This window comes from Glycine soja, chromosome 12, assembly GCF_004193775.1.
Source record: "Glycine soja cultivar W05 chromosome 12, ASM419377v2, whole genome shotgun sequence".
In the NCBI taxonomy this organism is placed as follows: Eukaryota; Viridiplantae; Streptophyta; class Magnoliopsida; order Fabales; family Fabaceae; genus Glycine; species Glycine soja.
Window position 1 is genome coordinate 37,746,947 of NC_041013.1, and position 17,684 is coordinate 37,764,630.

Below are 17,684 nucleotides of genomic sequence, written 5' to 3' on the forward strand. Positions count from 1 at the left end.
GAGTTATATCAAAATTAATTGTCACAAAATTTATTATTTAAATTTACATGCACATTAAATATACATTAAAAATTTTAGTGTTATGTATAACATTATTTATTTTATAACATAATTGGTCTATTAGCTCAGTTGATTAGAAAGTAGAGTTCAGTTCATACGTATCAACTGATCCATGGGCCTCATACGGATCAGCTAATCCGTATCCTTTTATGAAATGGCAAAATGAGAAAATTGTAAAATTGCTAGGTGTACCAACAATTTCGCTGGTTACGCGTAGCAATGCCCCTCTTCCTTGACCGTTAGTGATGTCCTCTAACATGAAAAAAAAAAAAAAAAAAGATTAGCTTTGTGGCTTTGTCCACCATTGGAGAAATAGCAATGGCTGCATATTACACTGAGCTTCAGTATCTAGAAACATTGTTACTAATCATGTGCAAAGTGCGGCACAACACTATCAAGTAATATGGGATGGGAAGCCTAGTGATTTCTTATCATTAAGGAGATACTAACCGTGCTATTAAACTATTAATATCTAGTATTCTGAATTTCTAATACATTTTTTAAATTATGTAAATCAAGAAATGCGTCCGTGAAAAATTTATAATTAGACTCAAGTAATATACATTTGCCAAATCATTCAGGTGTCCAAGACAATTTATAAAAGTTTTAAAACTCAAGTTGATCATTGAATTAATTAATGATTCATTGAATTAATTAATGATTCATTAATTCAATCATAAATAGATTGTAGGTAAATTAATAAGAACTAAATGTTATAACCCAGTAAATTAGCAAGCTATTCAAAACTATTCACCAATTTACTGCCATAGAGACCAAAATTTGAAAACCTCATCAAACGTCAAATTACAAACCTCAATAAAATGTCTATTTTTTTTTTTCATAAATCAAGAATATTATATGGTTAGGGATCAAAAACTAATCCCTCAAAATACCAAGACGTATTTAAAGAGTTAACCTTTCTCAACAACTAACTTTTTATACACACAAAAACTCATAAAACTGAAAATGAAACCTAATAACATTTAAAAGACAAGATTATTTGTCAAATATGATACACCATATTAGTAAAATTTTCCAATTGATTCGAGCAAAAATACACGTTACAAATGCCACCAGGATATAATAAACTATGCTCCGATTTTCCACTTTAAAAGTAAAAGTTTTTGCAGCCAATTTAAAATTGCTTCCTTTTCACATAGTTGCATACTAAAATTCTGCTAATCGTTTCTAGAATTACAGTCACTTCACCAATTCACCAAGCTTCGTCTTAACCGCCAACCATTCATGATTCATTGCATGCCAGAGAATTAATTACATATATACATATTAATAAATCTATAATTAGAACAAAGCGTTGAGGGAAAAAAAACACTAGCATCAGCATCAGTACCACAATATTTTCCCGCCAAAAATTATGTGAGAATCTCTCCCAACTAGGGAGAGAAAACAAGAAAAGAAAAAAGCTATGTCATGGTCTATAAGGCTGGAGATGTGGGGCTGGTGCTCGTATCTGACCACCACCAGCCTGAGGATTTCCAACTGATAAAGAGATGGTGTTGATAATTGGTGATCTTGCAGAAACATTGGAGGGAAATACTGATGCACTGTAACCAGGCCGTATAGGTGTTACCATATGCTGAGAGCCAGTCGTTGTGGAGGGACTCTGCAGACTGGTAGCAGAAGGTCCACAGGAAGAAGAACCATTAACCAGGGAACGCCAACTAGCACTTTGTTGTCTTGAAGGCTGAAGCAACTGCTGCTGTGCAATATCTGAATCTGACATTAAAACAGTGGTTAGGAAAGACTCAAAAAATGAATACCCAGTGCTGCAAGCATCCACATTTAGTTATATACTTTATATGCATGTCTGCTAATGAGCAGAATATATAAAAACACCCAAACAAGTGTTAAAGAGCATATTTAAGTTCCATAAACTTGTCACCTTTCCCAATATTAAAATAATCCAGACCGGAAAAAAAACTGCTAAAACATTATATAGCATTCATTAGTTTCAGACTAACATCTATTTTTCTTTCAAAAATTACATATCTATAATTTAGCCCATGAAAAAGGAAAACAGAAGGTGGGAACACCCAAATCACTGAAGTGAGATTAGATTTTCATAACATATCAAGTCAGGGCAATAAAAGCAAATAGTAAAATTTATATCTCGAAAAAAAACCAACATACCTGGCAGCATTCCTGATGTACAAGATGATTTAAGAGTCGAGCATTTAGACCTAAAAGCATCTGCCAAGAACTTATTCATATGAACTACATTCCGATTTGTCTCCAGAGCCATCTTTCTTTGTTTAAATTCAACTTCAATTCCTTGAAATTTAATATCGTACTTCCTGCGGAGTTCCTCTAATTCCTTTTCAAAATCAGTTTTCAGCAGCAATTTCTGCTCCAGCAAGAACAATTTTATAGTAATCACAAAAGATGAAACCTTAAAACCATTACAGCAATGAAATATTTTTTTTATGCTACAGCAATTAAATATGGTAGGATTGCAAGGCCTCTGTATAACTTGCTAAAGAAGGATGGTTTTAAACGGAATAAGGAGGCAGAGGAAGTGATATACAGAGCAAGATACCACAAGTGGAAATGACAAGCAGACCCAAGAGGAAAATATCAGCACCAAAATATTTAGCAGATTATAATTGATTTATGTCTGTTATTAGGAATATGAATAATTGGGGTATAGGGAGACATGCCACCTCTTTATTAGTACTAGTATTCTGTTATCAGAATATTCCAGCACCTTTTGGTTAAGAGTTTGTTAGTGGTCTGTTATCTCTATCATCCAAGTCCTATATATACAGGATGATTATTGTAATACAGAGATAGAGAAAATAATACTCAATTTTAATCATTTGTTTTGGGAGGTATCTTCTTGGTCCTCGAATTCCAGGAACCATAGTTACTAATATAATTCCAAGAGCATACCATTTTTCATTGAGCACTATGGCTGATTCCACGCGTTCCAAATCTCATTTAGATCGTCTCGAGGAGGCCATCGCCAAGCTAACTATGAATCAGCTCTCGTTAACAGCCACTCAGAACTCCATGACTCTTAAGATTGAATCTAACCCCCCCATCTCCAACATCATCAACCGGTCTGCCATGTGTTCCTTCTCCTTCGCTCAACCCTCCTCAGTTGAAATTAGAAGTTCCCCGTTTTGACGACGCCGATCCCTTAGGCTGGATCTTCAAGATTACTCAATTCTTTGAGTATCATTCCATCCTAGAGCCAGAACATCTTACAGTTGCCTCCTTCTACATGGACGGACCGATGATGGCGTGGTTCTAGTGGATGTCGCGCAATGGCCAAATGGTGTCGTGACCAGCGTTTTTGCAGGCGTTGGAGACCCCTTTTGCGCCAACTCAATATGAGGATCCAACTGGTGCCCTATTCAAGCTGACATAGAGAGGCTCTGTTGCTGATTACCTCTCCGAATTTGAAACTCTTGCCAATTGCATCGTGGGTCTTCCACCCCCCTTCCTTTTGAGCTGCTTCATCTTAGGTCTTGCTCCAAAGGTGCGCCAAGAGGTCCAAGCGTTGCAACCTCTGTCTCTTGTTAATTGTTATTCATGAGTTATTAGTGTATTGAACATTTGTAAGAAAATAGAAATGTGCCTCCAATTTATGGTTCTTTCTGTGGAAATTGTAAATATTTTCATTCTTGTGTAAATTTATAGAGTAGAAACTCCATTTTTGTGATCTAATGTTGAAATTCAACTCAGTTTGTAGGCCAAAGAAGAGAAGGTGCAAAAAGTTGCTAATGAAGTCGCTTAGCGACACAACCAGCTCGCTTAGCAGATGCGAAATTCTAGAAGAGGATAAGTTAGAGATCAGCGCGTGCAGTACGCAGCTAGTCCACCCAGCAAAGACGTTGTCTCTTCTCGCGCTTAGCGCACCCAAGCTCGCTTAGCGGATTTTCACTTACTCTCGCTCAGCTTAACAGTGCTCGCTTAGCAAGCTTTCGTGTGTTGAGGAGTCCAAGAGCCTTTAAAACACTGAGTTGGTGGGAAACCAAATGTCACGACCACCACAACCACAGTCTAGCCAGCCATTTTGCTACATGAAAAACAAAGAGAAGAAGGGCAAAGAGGCTCGAGAAGACATTCTCCTTCACCTTTTTCCATTTTCTTTCACCAAAAGTATTTCTTTTCTTGTTTGTATGAAGCTTTTCTTGTAATCGAAGGCTAGAACTTCTTTGTTGGGGAGTAACCTACTGAAAACTCTTGATGTAATCTTCCAACTATCTATTAAATGTTATTTTTTGGTATTTTTTGCTTCTATCTGCATTTATTTTACATGCTTGTGGGTTGATCACCCATTTGTATGTTTAGTTAGACTTTTTAGTGTTGGAAAATGCTTTTGTTAAATATATATTGTATACAACTGTATTGTGTAGACAGCTGTGTAGGTAAAAGGCTGTTTTGTGTGAGTGAGGTTGAGTGTGTATTAAGCTTTATGTGTTGTCATGTTGAGTGTGTGGGAAGCTGAGTGTCTAATCCTTATCCAAAGGCAGCTTTCCCCTTCTCTCTATCTTTCTCTATACTATATATATATGTATGTATGTGTTAATAAAAAGCTAAGTGCTAAGTGTGATAATTTTCTCCACTCATTCAAATTTAAGTTGTTGGTATCTCAAATCCTTAAGCAATGTAGTCCTAAATTTTCAACATGGTATCAAAGCGGATATGATCCAGTTCTGATTGTCTCCGGCGTCGCCGCCATCTCTGACCATCGCCAGCCACCGCCGTCTGCCGCCACTCCGGCCACCACTTTTTCCAACGAATCCAGGGTTGAGTGCGCCTCGAGGAGCGCGACTCACCCCTACAAGTCGCCTGGCCAGAATCCCAGCCACGTGCCTCCACGTGCCGCCGCAAGTTCGCGCCAGTTTTAGTGCCTGAAGGCCACGCACCGCTCTCCAGGCACCGGCAATTCACTGGACTTGTCCCGACAGCCTCGTCGTCATCTCCTGAACACGTTTCAGGCTTTGTTTTTGGTTTTTGGCAAGCTCTTCTGTCAGCCCTTGTGCTTTTCTTCTCCTTTTGCGTTAGGGTTTCTGTTTGTGATCCGAAATGGCTTCCCTCTGGACCTGTTTTCTCTTCCTCTGGTCCTGTGATCTCATTCCGCGGTCTCTGCTACTGCTAGTCGTCTACCACTATCAACCACCGTCGTCAGTTGACACCCACTACCAACAAGTCTGTTTTGGACTGTTCTTCTCCTCACAGTTTATTTCCACTGTCCTTTTCTTTTATTTCCATCTTCAAGATCGTTGTTGGAACTGTTTTCAGTTCATTTATCACAATATGGCTGGTCCACTACATTATATATATATATATATATATATATATATATATATATATATATAAAAGGGGTCATATGTAGGTCATGTCTGCTCAAACCTCCTCTTTTGGCACTTCTTCCTTGTCTTTGTCCTTGAAGTAATTGTTGTCCTTGGGGTTCAATCTGGTCAAGAACCCTACTTTAGGTCATTTGTTGATCCTGTTGTCCAGCAACTTCTTCCTTGTCTTTGTCCTTGAAGTAATTGTTGTCCTTGGGGTTTAATCTGGTCACGAACCCTACTTTAGGTCATTTGTTGATCCTGTTGTCCAGCAACTTCTTCCTTGTCTCTGTCCTTGAAGCAATTGCTGTCCCTGGGGTTCAATCTGGTCAAGAACCTCTACTATTAAAAAAAAAAAAAAAAGGTCATTAAGTTTCTATCCATGGTGGTTAAGCATTGATGTCAAGCTTCTATCATGGATGATTAAACATTGTTGTGTTGCTTCTGCCTTTATAGTGGTTAAGCATTCAAAAATTGTGTTTTGCTTCTGTCTTGAGTGGTTAAGCACCATGTTTAGCTTCTGCTCTTGATGGTTAAGCTTTGGTTTGCTTCTACTTTTTAGGTGGTTAAGTGTGTTTGCTTCTGTTAAGTGGTTAAGCATTGTGTTGTGGCTTCTGCTTAATGGTTCAACATATTCCAATTGTCTTTGAATGTTTTTCAGTCATTTTCAATCTGTTGCCAATGTATTTCCGGCATGTTTCATTGTCTATTTTTTTACTTGTATTGTTCATCCCAAGCTGGAAGTGTTGACTCCACCTTCCATCTCGTGAGGGGGAGTGTGTTGTCTCCTAATCAATACTAATCACTTTGAAGTCCAGCCCTGCAGCAAGTGCAACTTTTGTTTCTGGGAATTTGTTGTTTCCTTCTTCAAGTCCTGCCACATCTTTTGAACTTGGCACCCATGCTTCCTCTTCGGTGGTCTACTCTGTTAGCTCCAATGTGGTCCAAGTTCTACTTTAGTTGGCAGCCCACTAAGTCTGCATTTGGTTCCACATTTAGTACATCATCGCCATCCACTGTGTTCGTTACTTCTGCCAGTTCTCCCTCAATGTTTTAATCAACCTCCAGTGCATCAACTCCTCAATCCTCATTCACTCTGGCAGCAACAGCCTCTACATCCACACAAGTCAGCAACCTGCCCCAGTTCAATCAAATTTTGTATTTGGAAGCATCAACAACTCCATCCGGAGGCAGTCCTTTCCAGTTTGGTAGTCAACTGAGTTTCAGTCATGGGTTTCAATCAAGCAATCAAGCTTCACCGCAGCATCAAACTTAGAAGAAGAATCTTTCTTATGCTTCAGCTCATGTTCCAAGCTTGGAGCATTTAATTTATATGCTCCAGCTTGAGGGGGAGTGTTAAATATATATTGTATACAGCTGTATTGTGTAGACAGCTGTGTAGGTAAAAGGCTGTTTTGAGTGTGTGAGTGAGGTTGAGTGTGTATTAAGCTTTATGTGTTGTCATGTTGAGTGTGTGGGAAGTTGAATGTCTAATCCTTATCCAAAGGCAGTTTTCCCCTTCTCTCTATCTTTCTCTGTACTATATATATATATATATGTATGTGTTAATAAAAAGCTAAGTGCTGAGTGTGATAATTTTCTCCACTCATTCAAATTTAAGTTGTTGGTATCTCAAATCCTTAAGCAATGTAGTCCTAAATTTTTAACAGCTTTAAAACCTTAGAACTTGATAGAGCAAGCTAGAGGTCTGTGAATCTAGGAATAGAATGCAGTAATATAGTATGTTTTTGCACTGTGTGCTTATTGCAACTCTTTTAGAACGAGTTTGTTGAGGAATCAAGAACAAAAGCTAAGAGAGTTAGGCTCATTCGTGCGAGGAATCATGGTCTGAGTATTTTCTCGGTGCAAGAGCGCTAGAATAACGTTAAATGGAGAGAAACCTTTTTATACGGCAAGAGAAATTTCAGTAGGAAACTCCCTGACGTTTTTATCTTGATATTTATTGCATTTTTACAACTTTAAGTATTTTACCATTGTCTAAGTAGTTTAATGTATTGCATAAAACTTATCCATCATTCAATCTTTATTTTATTTCAAAGTTAAAAAGTGTTTACATACTAAATATACATAACCTAGGTGAAACAAATTCCCTGTGGATACGATAATCGGTCATACCGTTTTATAAACTACTTGTGCAAATCGATACACTTGCCGATAAGCAAACAAGTTTTTGGCGCCGTTGCCGAAGAATTTCCTTCCACTTAGATTGTAAAAGCCAGTTTGGAAACATTTATTCTTTATTCTTTGATTGTTTCTTGTGAATATTTGTAATTCAAATTTTATCTCTTGAACTTGGTTAACTGCTCTGTTTAGCTTGCTTCTTGTATGCGAGGTAAAACTTCAGCAGGGGATTTAGCTCCATTAGATTTGGAGATTGAAGCTACTTGTAGGAGAAACAATGCAGAAAAGAGGAGGAAGGCTTTACAAGACAGAACAGTCAACCCAAGTGGCGAGAGAACTCTTTTGTCTAAATCTTCATCATCATTTCCAGCAAACTTGAGTCCGAAGTTGATGCATCTGAAGCTAACATGGCAGACGATCAACTGCAAAAGGTAACTCTTTAGGATTATTCCAGCTCCATTGTGCCACACTTTTTCGTATTGTGCGGCCGAAAGTCCAAGCAACCAATATTTCCTATCCACACTCCTTGATTTAACTAATTCAAGGAAATCTTTTCCATGGCCTACCTAATGAAGACCCTTATGCACACCTAACAACTTATATAGAGATTTGCAACATAGTGAAGATAGCAGGGGTGCCGGAAGATGCTATTAGACTGAATCTGTTTTCATTCTCTCTAGCGGGTGAAGCTAAGAAATGGTTGCAATCTTTCAAGGGAAATAGTTTGAAAACATGGGAGGAAGTGGTGGAGAAATTTTTGAAGAAATATTTCCCTGAATGCAAGACAACTAAAAGCAAAGCGGTAATTTCCTCATTTCATCAATTTCCAAATGAGTCTTTGAGTGAAGCTCTAGAACGATTCTGTGGCTTGCTGCGGAAAACACCAACTCATGGATTCACCGAACCCATTCAGCTGAATGTATTCATTGATGGTTTGAGGCCGCAGTCTAAGCAGTTGTTAGATGCTTCAACCAGAGGGAAAATCAAGTTGAAGACTCCAGAGGAAGCAATGGAGATCATTGAGAACATGGTAGCTAGTGATCATGCAGTTTTGCTGATAGGACACATATTCCCACAAAAAGAAGTCTGTTGGAGATTTCTTCACAAGACACATTGTTGGCCCAAAATAAGCTATTAGCTAAACAGCTTGAATCACTCAAGGAGACACTTAGCAAATTGCCAACACAGCTGCAAGCAGCTCAACCATCTTACTCAACAGTTATGCAGGTTGGAGGCTGCAGTATTTGTGGAGGGGCTCATGAATCAGGTTGTATAACCCAAGATGATGCAGCTAAGAGGTAAATTACATGGGGAACCAAAACAGACAAGGATTTCACTCAGGCAATTAATCAAGGACAAGGGTGGAGATCACATCCAGGCAATCAGTTCAACAAGGATCAAGGAAGATCTTCCAATAGACCTCCTAATCAAGGGTCAAACCTGTATGAGAGAACCACCAAGCTGGAAGACACTTTGGCTCAGTTTATCCAAGTCTTAATGTCTAATCATAAGAGTATTGAGTCAACCATTAAGAACCTGGAAATCCAAGTGGGGCAGCTAGCCAAACAAATAACAGAAAATTCCTTAGGAGGATTTGGAGCAAATACAAAGAAGAATCCCAAAGAAGAGTGCAAAATTGTTATCACAAGAAGTAAAAGGGGAGTATTTGTGGAGAATGAGAGTGGGAGCAATGAAGGGGAATTGGGAGCTGAGGAAGAAAAAGAGAAAGAGGGAGAGAGAAAAATAAATGAGACTGATGAGGAAGAAAATGAGAAAAATAACAAAAAGAGAGACAATGAGGAGGACGAGAGAAAATAGAATGAGGAGAAAAAGACTAAGAGTGAGTTTGTGAGGGAGAAGAAAGAGGTTAATACTTTACTCATTTCCTTGATATTTTCAAGAAATTGGAAATTACTATTCCTTTCGGAGAAGCCTTACAACAGATGTCACTCTATACAAAATTTCTCAAGGACTTGCTGACCAAGAAGGGTAAATATATTCACAGCAAAAACATTGTGGTGGAAGGCAATTGTAGTGCAGTTATTCAGAGGATCTTTCCACAAAAATACAAGGATTTAGGGAGTGTCACTATCTCATGCTCAATTGGTGTTGTGTCAGTTGGAAAAGCACTTATTGATTTAGGGGCTAGCATCAATCTGATGCCCCTATCTATGTGCAAAAGGATAGGAAACTTGAAGATTCTTCCAACTAGAATGACACTGCAGTTAGCTGATCGTTCAATCACAAGGCCATATGGTGTAATGGAAGATGTATTGGTCAAAGTGCGTCACTTCACATTTCTAGCTGATTTTGTGGTCATGGACATTGAAGATGTTGAGATTTCATTGATCCTAGGCCGTCCATTCATGTTGACGGCCAAATGTGTGGTTGATATGGGAAAGGGTAACCTAGAAATGAGCATTGATAATCAAAAGGTTACCTTCAATTTATTTGACGCAATGAAGCATCCAAGTGACCACAAAGCCTGTTTTAAGATGGAGAAGGTTGAACATGAAGCAGCTATGGTGGCTAGATCTATGGTACTACAGGACCCTTAGAGGTAACGAACGTCAAGCTAGTGACGTTAAAGAAGCGCTTACTGGGAGACAACCCAGCTTTTCTTACTTTTCTCAATCATTTTATGTTATTTAATGCAAGTAGTTAGGTTTTGTTCACTTGAGACTGCTAGAGTAGAGTGTTAAAGCATGTTTTTAATGAAAAAGGGGTTGGACACAAGCTTCTCTGAAGCTAAGGATGGGAAAGAACTTAGAAAAATTTTCAGTCATCCACCTCGCTCAACGCAACATCCGCGCTAAGCAAGCCATAACTTATCCGCTAAGCGAGTAGCACTCTCGCTAAACGCGCCAACCCCTATCTATTGGTTGTTGAGGTCTCGCTAAGCGAGACAGTCGTGTTAAGCCCAAAACCTTCTCGAGTTGTGCATTTATTGAAATAGGGCTAAGCGAGTCAGCTTGCTAAGCGCATCTGTGTGCTAAGCGCAAAAGTCTCTCTGTCTGGGCTATTATGTTAATTGGGCCAAGCAAGCCATCTCGTTAAGCCCAAAAGTCTCTCTAGAATGGAAATTGTACTAAGCAAGACCAACTCGCTAAGCGCCACCCCACTACTGCATCCTCATTCATTTAATCCATTGAGCGAGCCATGTCCGGCTTAGCGGAAGTTGCAGACCAATCAGAGTTGTAGAACTCGATAAACGCGCATCTGCGCGCTAAGCCCAAAAACCTCTCGGGTTCATATTTTTGAGAATTGGGCGAAGCGAGTCTGTCTCGCTAAGCGCTTGAATTTAAATTCTGAAAATTCAAATGTCACAGAGTGCTCACTTAGCGAGTCACCCACGCTTAGCGAGCAGATCGAAACAGCAAAAGAAAAACATAACTACCTTAGGGCAGTTACATTTTAAAGATCATTATAATTGCACCTCATCATTTCTTCTGGTACCATTTGCACTGTGCTTACCGTTGCATTCTACTTCCTGCATCTTCACTTCACTTCGTCTCTGCAATCTCAAGTAAGTTTTCTTTTTCCCTCTCTTGTTAAGTTTTATTTTGAACCCTAGGGTAGATGACTTAGAAGGCTTCATTTTTTATTTTGTGCAATTGCTGTTGTTGATGATTTTGGTTCTTTGTTTAGTTCATATGATGTTAGGACTTTAATGTGGGTTATAATGTAGTCGATTACAGGGCTAAGCCTCAAGCTTCATAGCCTGAATAGTGGCTTAGGGAGTTGAGGCTGACAAGTCCCAATTTCTGCGTTTTAGCGATGACCTAGCTAAGCTAGTCCTGCCCGCTAAGCAAGTTCATCCATTTTGTTAAATTTCTGGGTTTTAGGATGAACTCGCTAAGCGCACCCTGTTCGACTAAGCGAGTTCATCAAGTTTGTTTATATTTCTGCAATTTCGTATGAACTCGCTAAGCCACTGCACTACGGCTTAGCTAGTCATTGAATTTATGCTTTATATTTCTAGGTTTGCATGAACTCGCTAAGCCGACCATCCGCGCTTAGCGAGTACACTTAGTTAGTTCTGCAACTTGGAGGCTTTTTGCATTCCTTTCGTGGCTAAGCGAGTCATGCTCGCTAAGTCCAAAAGTGCCTCTGGAATAAAATTGGGCTAAGCGAGTCTGTCTCGCTAAGCCCAAGGTAATTTAGTTTTTGTAGGTTTTGTTCATGCGCTAAGCAAGTCATGCCCGCTAAGCGCAAATATCTCTCTGTCTTAAAATAAGACTTAGCGAGCCTATCTCGCTAAGCCGCTAGTGTTAGCAGTAGCCAGTCCCGCTAAGCACACACTGGCGTTAAGCCTAGATAGTCTATCGTGCTAAGTGCACCCTGCACACTAAGCGCAATTAGCTCTCTGTGTGTGAATAAGGCTTAGCGAGTCACTCTCGCTTAGCCACAGTAGTGTTTCAGCTAAGCGAGAGGATCTTGCTTAGCCATTGTTAGTGTTTTTTTGTTGTCGCACTAAGCGCACGTCTGTTATTTCTGTAGACGCGCTAAGGATGTGAGAACAAGGTAGCGGGTGCATTGTCTAGAAGAATGACATTCAGCCATTTCTATGATCAGATTTTTTGATGAGAAAGAGTTGGAGTCTGAAGTTTTGGCTGACCCGAAACTGAAGAAAATTATGCAGGATTTATTGGTAAATGGATCTGCACATCCAGGATACTCCTTACAGGATAAAAAATTATGGTATAAAAAAAAAGGCTTTGGCCCACCCACCAATATAAGTCACGGTCGCGATTCTGGCTAGGTTGTCTTCTCCGTTCGCATTGTTGTCGTTCACGCCGTGCTCGTCGCCGTCGTTCGCGTTGCCGTGGGTGGTCGCTGCCGTGCTCGTCGCCACCGTGGGTCGTCGCTGGTTGCAGGTGTGGGTGGTTCTGAGGTCGTGACTGGTTGCACGGGTCGTGGGTCGTCGCGCTGTGTTGGAGCTTCGAGGTCGAGGGTTGCAGCTGCATCCGCCTCGCCGCCACATCCGCCATGGCGCCGCCATCTTTAACCCGCCACGCCACCGCTATTCGGTGGCATTTTTTCAGAAAACCGCAACGCAACTCCGCCATGGCACCGCCGTGGCCGCCATTTAACAACACTGAAGGATAGCAGCTTTAGTTTATTGGGAGGGTATGAGACAAGACATATTACAGTTTGTTGCTGCATGTGAAACTTGCCAACAGAATAAATACCAGGCCTTGTCCCTGGCTGATTTGTTGCAACCTCTTCCTATCCCTACACAGGTTTGGTCTGACATCTCTAAGGATTTCATAGAGGGACTACTGAGAGCACAAGGAAAGAACACAATTCTGGTTGTGGTAGACAGATTGACTAAGTATGCTCATTTTATCCCCATTAGTCACCCCTTCACTGCAAAGGACATAGCTGATCTATTTCTCCGGGAGGTTGTGAAATTACATGGGTTTCCAAACACTATCATTTTTTATCGGAATAAAACTTTTCTGAGTCAATTTTGTAGGGAATTATTCAAATCTGCTTGAACTAAATTCCTTCAGCAGTAGAGGAGGAGGTCAACAGGCTGACCCAAGATAGGTACTCTTTGTTGGACCAACTACAAACTAATTTGCTTAAGGCTCAGGACCAGTTGCGAGCCTATGCCAATAAGCACCATAGGGATGTTAACTTAGCTGTGGATGATTGGGTTTACCTGAAATTATAACCGTATTGTTTGAAATCTTTGGCTAAAAAGTTGAGTGAGAAATTAAGCCCTCGATTTTAGGGACCATATCAGATTTCTAAGGTCATTGGTAAAGTAGCTTACCAGCTCAACCTACCACCCGAGAGTAAAGTTCATCCAGTCTTTCATGTGTCTCTATTAAAGAAAGTCATTGCTCCTGCGGTGAAACCCCAACCCTTGCCTCCTATGCTGACTGATGAGCTGGAACTAAGGGTTGAGCCTCTAGCTGTAAAGGCTGTCAGAAACCACCCTGCAGGCACAGCTGAAGTGCTCATCCAATGGAAAGATTTGCCAGACTTTAAAGCCACATGGGAATCGGTTGATGTTATGACACAACAATTTCCTGCATTTTACCTTGAGGACAAGGTGGCTCTCTTGGGGGGAGTATTGTTAGGCTACCTGTTAAGCAAGTGTATGAAGGAAGGACCCATGGCAAGTATAAGAGGAAGCCAGAGCAGCAGCCAAAGCAGCCAGAACCAGGGTTAGGTAGCTGACTAAGATCAGTTACATTTTAGTAGTTATCCTTGTAACTGTTTAGATCAGTTAAAGGCAGTTAGTTAGTCGTTAGCTATAAATAGAGACTGACTGCCTTGAATTACTCATTCGGGAGTGATCACGAGGGTTGGTTAGGGAGGCTAGGCTCTAATCCCTAGATGTACATTTGTACCACGAGTAATAAACGAGAGATTTGGTTTGTTCTATCACAATGAAATAAGTAAACCAGAAACTTACCTTATCTTCATAGTTTTTCATTGTTTGCTCTGTTACTTTTTGTATTCTATCCAATTCATTGTTGAGTGGATCATAGCTTAAATGCAGCATTCTGGAAGCTGAATGGGTTTCAGCTTGCATATGTTGATAATTGATCTCTAAAGGAATCGACAAATTTATTGTGTCTGCAGATTGCACTCTTACTTCACTTGGTGTAACTGTATTAGGATCTGAATTTGAGGCAGGATGCACAACAACTTCATGTGAATGTGAATAGAGTTCCAAATTTGAATCAGGTTGCACATCTTGATTAGGAACCACAGTTGGCTGATGTTCAATTTCGGTTGTCAAAGGTAAATTAGTTGAATCCAGATGAGAAGGGAGCTCTGCGGAAGGTAATCGTTGCACATGCATTTCCCCAGATGTATCATGGTCAGGAGAGGACCCCACAGATAATTGCTGCACTTGTTCTGGAGGATCCAAGACATTAACTGTTCTAGATACTGGAGTCCCCTGGGACAATTCTGTGATGGTTTCAGGTGCTCCTTTCTGCTGGTCTGATGTGATTCTTTTATCCCCCAACACAGCATTAGTTAAATGCTCGATATCATCACGACAATCAGCTGCTGCTGGAATACTCAAAGGGACTCCATCGGTAGTTTGTTGCTCCAAAAGGGGATTTGGAAAGGAAATTGTATTCGGACCATCACTTGAACTAGCAGCTTGACAAGCCCTTGGTGATAAAACTCTATCTAAACCTGGGATATTTGATGGGGCTCCAGAATTTTGGTTCCGTGGACTCAAAAGGGTATTGTTATCTGGACAATTACTCAGTCTTAATTCTCTATCTGAAAGTTCATTTACAACACCTCCATCAGATTTTTGTTCCATGGATGAAGGAGGCTTCGCAGCAGTACCTGCCAAATGATTCTTTAGACCATTGTCAGGCTTTACTTGATCACAAGTCTGCAAGGATTCAACCCCAGTTCCAAGTTCCTCTGAAGCAACTATGTTTAGATATTCTTTGTCTGCCCAAGATTTCACATCTTTTACCCAAGCGGCCTCCTTATCTTGAAACTTCTGTATTTCAGCTAATTGCTTGTCCTTGAGATCCTTGAGACATGTATCATGCTGAAATTTTAATTCCTCAATTCCTTTTACATATTCAGTATTCAAAACCCGGAGCTTTTCCATTCTTGTAACATCATTGGGAGAGCAGGATCGAATAACAGCAGACTCTATTTTGTACCTTTCCTCGAATTTAGCCTTTTCTTCCTCAATAGCTGCTCTCAACCTTTGCTTCTCTTCCTCTTGCAAAAGAAGTAGCTTCTTCAGCTTCTTTTCACACTTCTTCTGAATTTCTTTGATACTTTTGGACATATCTTTTTTGAACAATTCAACCACTTGTGCAACTCCTGTGCGGGAATATGCTCTGTTTGATGGTCCAGATGCTTTTGGAGAACCGGTATCATGATGATTTCCTGTACGATATAAAAATATTTTCTTCAAACAACGCAACATAGAACAAATGTAGTCCACCTCTTCTTTCTTACACTCAAAGTTCAAATCTTGTATAAGAGAAGCAATGGGGTCAAGTTTGTGTTTTAGCAAAGAAGCTGCAGTCCAACACTGAAATTTGCACAATAAAAGAAAAAAGGATATCAGTTGACACATACTGAATGCAAGAGGAGTGCTAGTGGCACTCTCTACATGATGCGGGGCCAACCAAAATTGGTAATTTTCAATAAATTTAAAGCAATCACGGAGAGGGTATCAGAAAGAGTGTTGCTAGCATTTCTCCTGAATGCAATTAGGTGAATACATGCATCTACAAGAGGTGGGAAACAAGAGTCTTGCAAACCAAATTCAGAAGACTATTTTACATACTCATAACAAGAATATAAAAAAAAAATGCATAATTGAACTCCCATGTAGTAAGATTATATCTTGTATTTGGGTTATTAAGATGGTAACCAGGAGAGAAAAATAGAGCAAACTTCCTTAATAACTAAAAGAAAATGAGATGGTTCATGACCATGCATTGTACTGTAACTCTAGCCTAAAAATCAGATTATTTCAAGTAATAAATACATAATGCAGTGCTCAAACTCAAGTTTGACAATTTACACAAAATGTTACCGCAGGAAAGGAAAAAGAAGCCAAGATTGTTAACTCACAATATGCCACCGACTGTAAAAACAATCAAGAAATAAATAAACAAAAAAAAAATACCCATTTTCCTAAAAAAACAAAACTATGCCAGACAGCAAAAGATAAGGCAACAGAAGGAGGGAACAAGAATGGAATACAAGAAAATGCTAGAAAATATTCTTACCAGAGATAATTGAAAAGCCTGTAATATTGAAAACGGTTCCCTATTGACATCGTGATTGCTCATAATATATTCAAGAAAATTATCAATCATTCTCTTGACATTATCCTGCATTACACAGATGTCACCAGAACATCAATTCAGATTAGTTCAGATTGACATATACAAATACAAATTTTGCCAAACCAATTATGATATACAAATAATAAAAATCATGCCTTGGTGGAATGCAAGGTTAAATTAGAAGAATTGATGGCAAAATTAATTTTCAATGTCAAAATTCCACCTTCCTTAGGTTTGGCTTCTGCATTCTTGATAATGAGTCATAGTTTCAATAATAACAGTTAAAGTCATTATCCATATCATATTTCAATGCAATCATTCATAATCTAACAAAATTAATCCATCAATGACACAAAAGCAGTCTCCAAGAAAACTAAACAATCACCAGCATACCCTAGAGAAATCAACAGAGATCCATAACATAGATAAGATTTAATTAAACTTTTTCTCCTTTATTTCCTTCCACTACTTTATAATTATAATGATATTTATAAAAAAAATGGACCTGATAGGGGTCTAGAAAAAGTAAAAACAAGTATCCACCAATGATTAATTCAAAATTTATTGACATCTTACCTTAGTTACCATTTCCAATCCATTATCTTCCTTCCACTTCTCTAAGCAATCTCCTTAGTCCTACCAGTCCAAATTAAAAACCTCCTAATTTCCCAATTGACACATCAATGTTGGGTTTTTACCCAGCAAAGATTACTTTAGAACAGACAATCAGAAATTCCAGCAAAAGATAATTCAGTTTATCTAATCTCTTTCCCTTCAACCTTAGCCTTTCCAATTCCAGATTAGTAGCATTTCATTCCCACTTCATTATAAGCCTAAAATCACAAGTTTCACACCATACCATCACCAACATAACAATATTAATATCAGAATCTAAACAGGAACACTAACATATCAACAAAATTCTGAAGGCCTTTTACATTAAATAATGTTGCTGAACTGTCAATTCTTGTATACAATCACATTTAATCAACATAAACAATCTGGTAATTGAAATGCAATCACACCTAGGGTAAAGGACCACAGCAGAAATCAAACTTAACAAAGAGAAAACATGTTACATACTGGAAGAAGAAGAACATCACAAAGCTTTCTGATCTCTGGCTTCAGCAAGAGAAGTAAGCTCCTCTGCTCATCATGCTGTCCACTTTTTTGCTCAGATTCAGCATTATTTCCTTGAGATCCATCTGTCATTTGATCAAGCAAATAGATTGAGCAAGGACCATAATTGACATGAAATGGATTACCAACACAAGTAGTTGAACTAAGCAAGAATTGAGAAACATTACCCAATAAATCTCCAGATGTTCCTGCAAAAGTATGCAATGGTTTCGAAGGT

The 17,684-nt window shown here is 39.2% G+C and overlaps 1 protein-coding gene across 3 annotated transcripts in view; it reads right to left on the bottom strand.

The window, feature by feature from the left end:
- Positions 1-1,167: 1,167 nt before the first annotated feature.
- Positions 1,168-17,684, bottom strand: part of LOC114377955 (helicase protein MOM1-like) — a 28,236-nt gene continuing 11,719 nt past the window's right edge. The window contains exons 9-14 of one of the 3 annotated variants that reach the window (XR_003659235.1): positions 17,635-17,655; positions 17,411-17,532; positions 16,268-16,372; positions 13,954-15,561; positions 2,212-2,388; positions 1,168-1,797 (exon numbers count right to left, since the gene is read on the bottom strand). Coding sequence is in view for 2 of the 3 variants with exons in the window: in XM_028336436.1 (XP_028192237.1) it covers positions 1,490-1,797; positions 2,212-2,425; positions 13,954-15,561; positions 16,268-16,372; positions 17,411-17,532; positions 17,635-17,655 (2,378 nt within the window). In the remaining variant the exon portion in view is untranslated. Of the gene's footprint in view, positions 1,798-2,211; positions 2,426-13,953; positions 15,562-16,267; positions 16,373-17,410; positions 17,533-17,634; positions 17,656-17,684 lie in introns of all 3 variants that reach the window. The other 2 variants (XM_028336436.1, XM_028336438.1) reach the window with 2 other exon arrangements.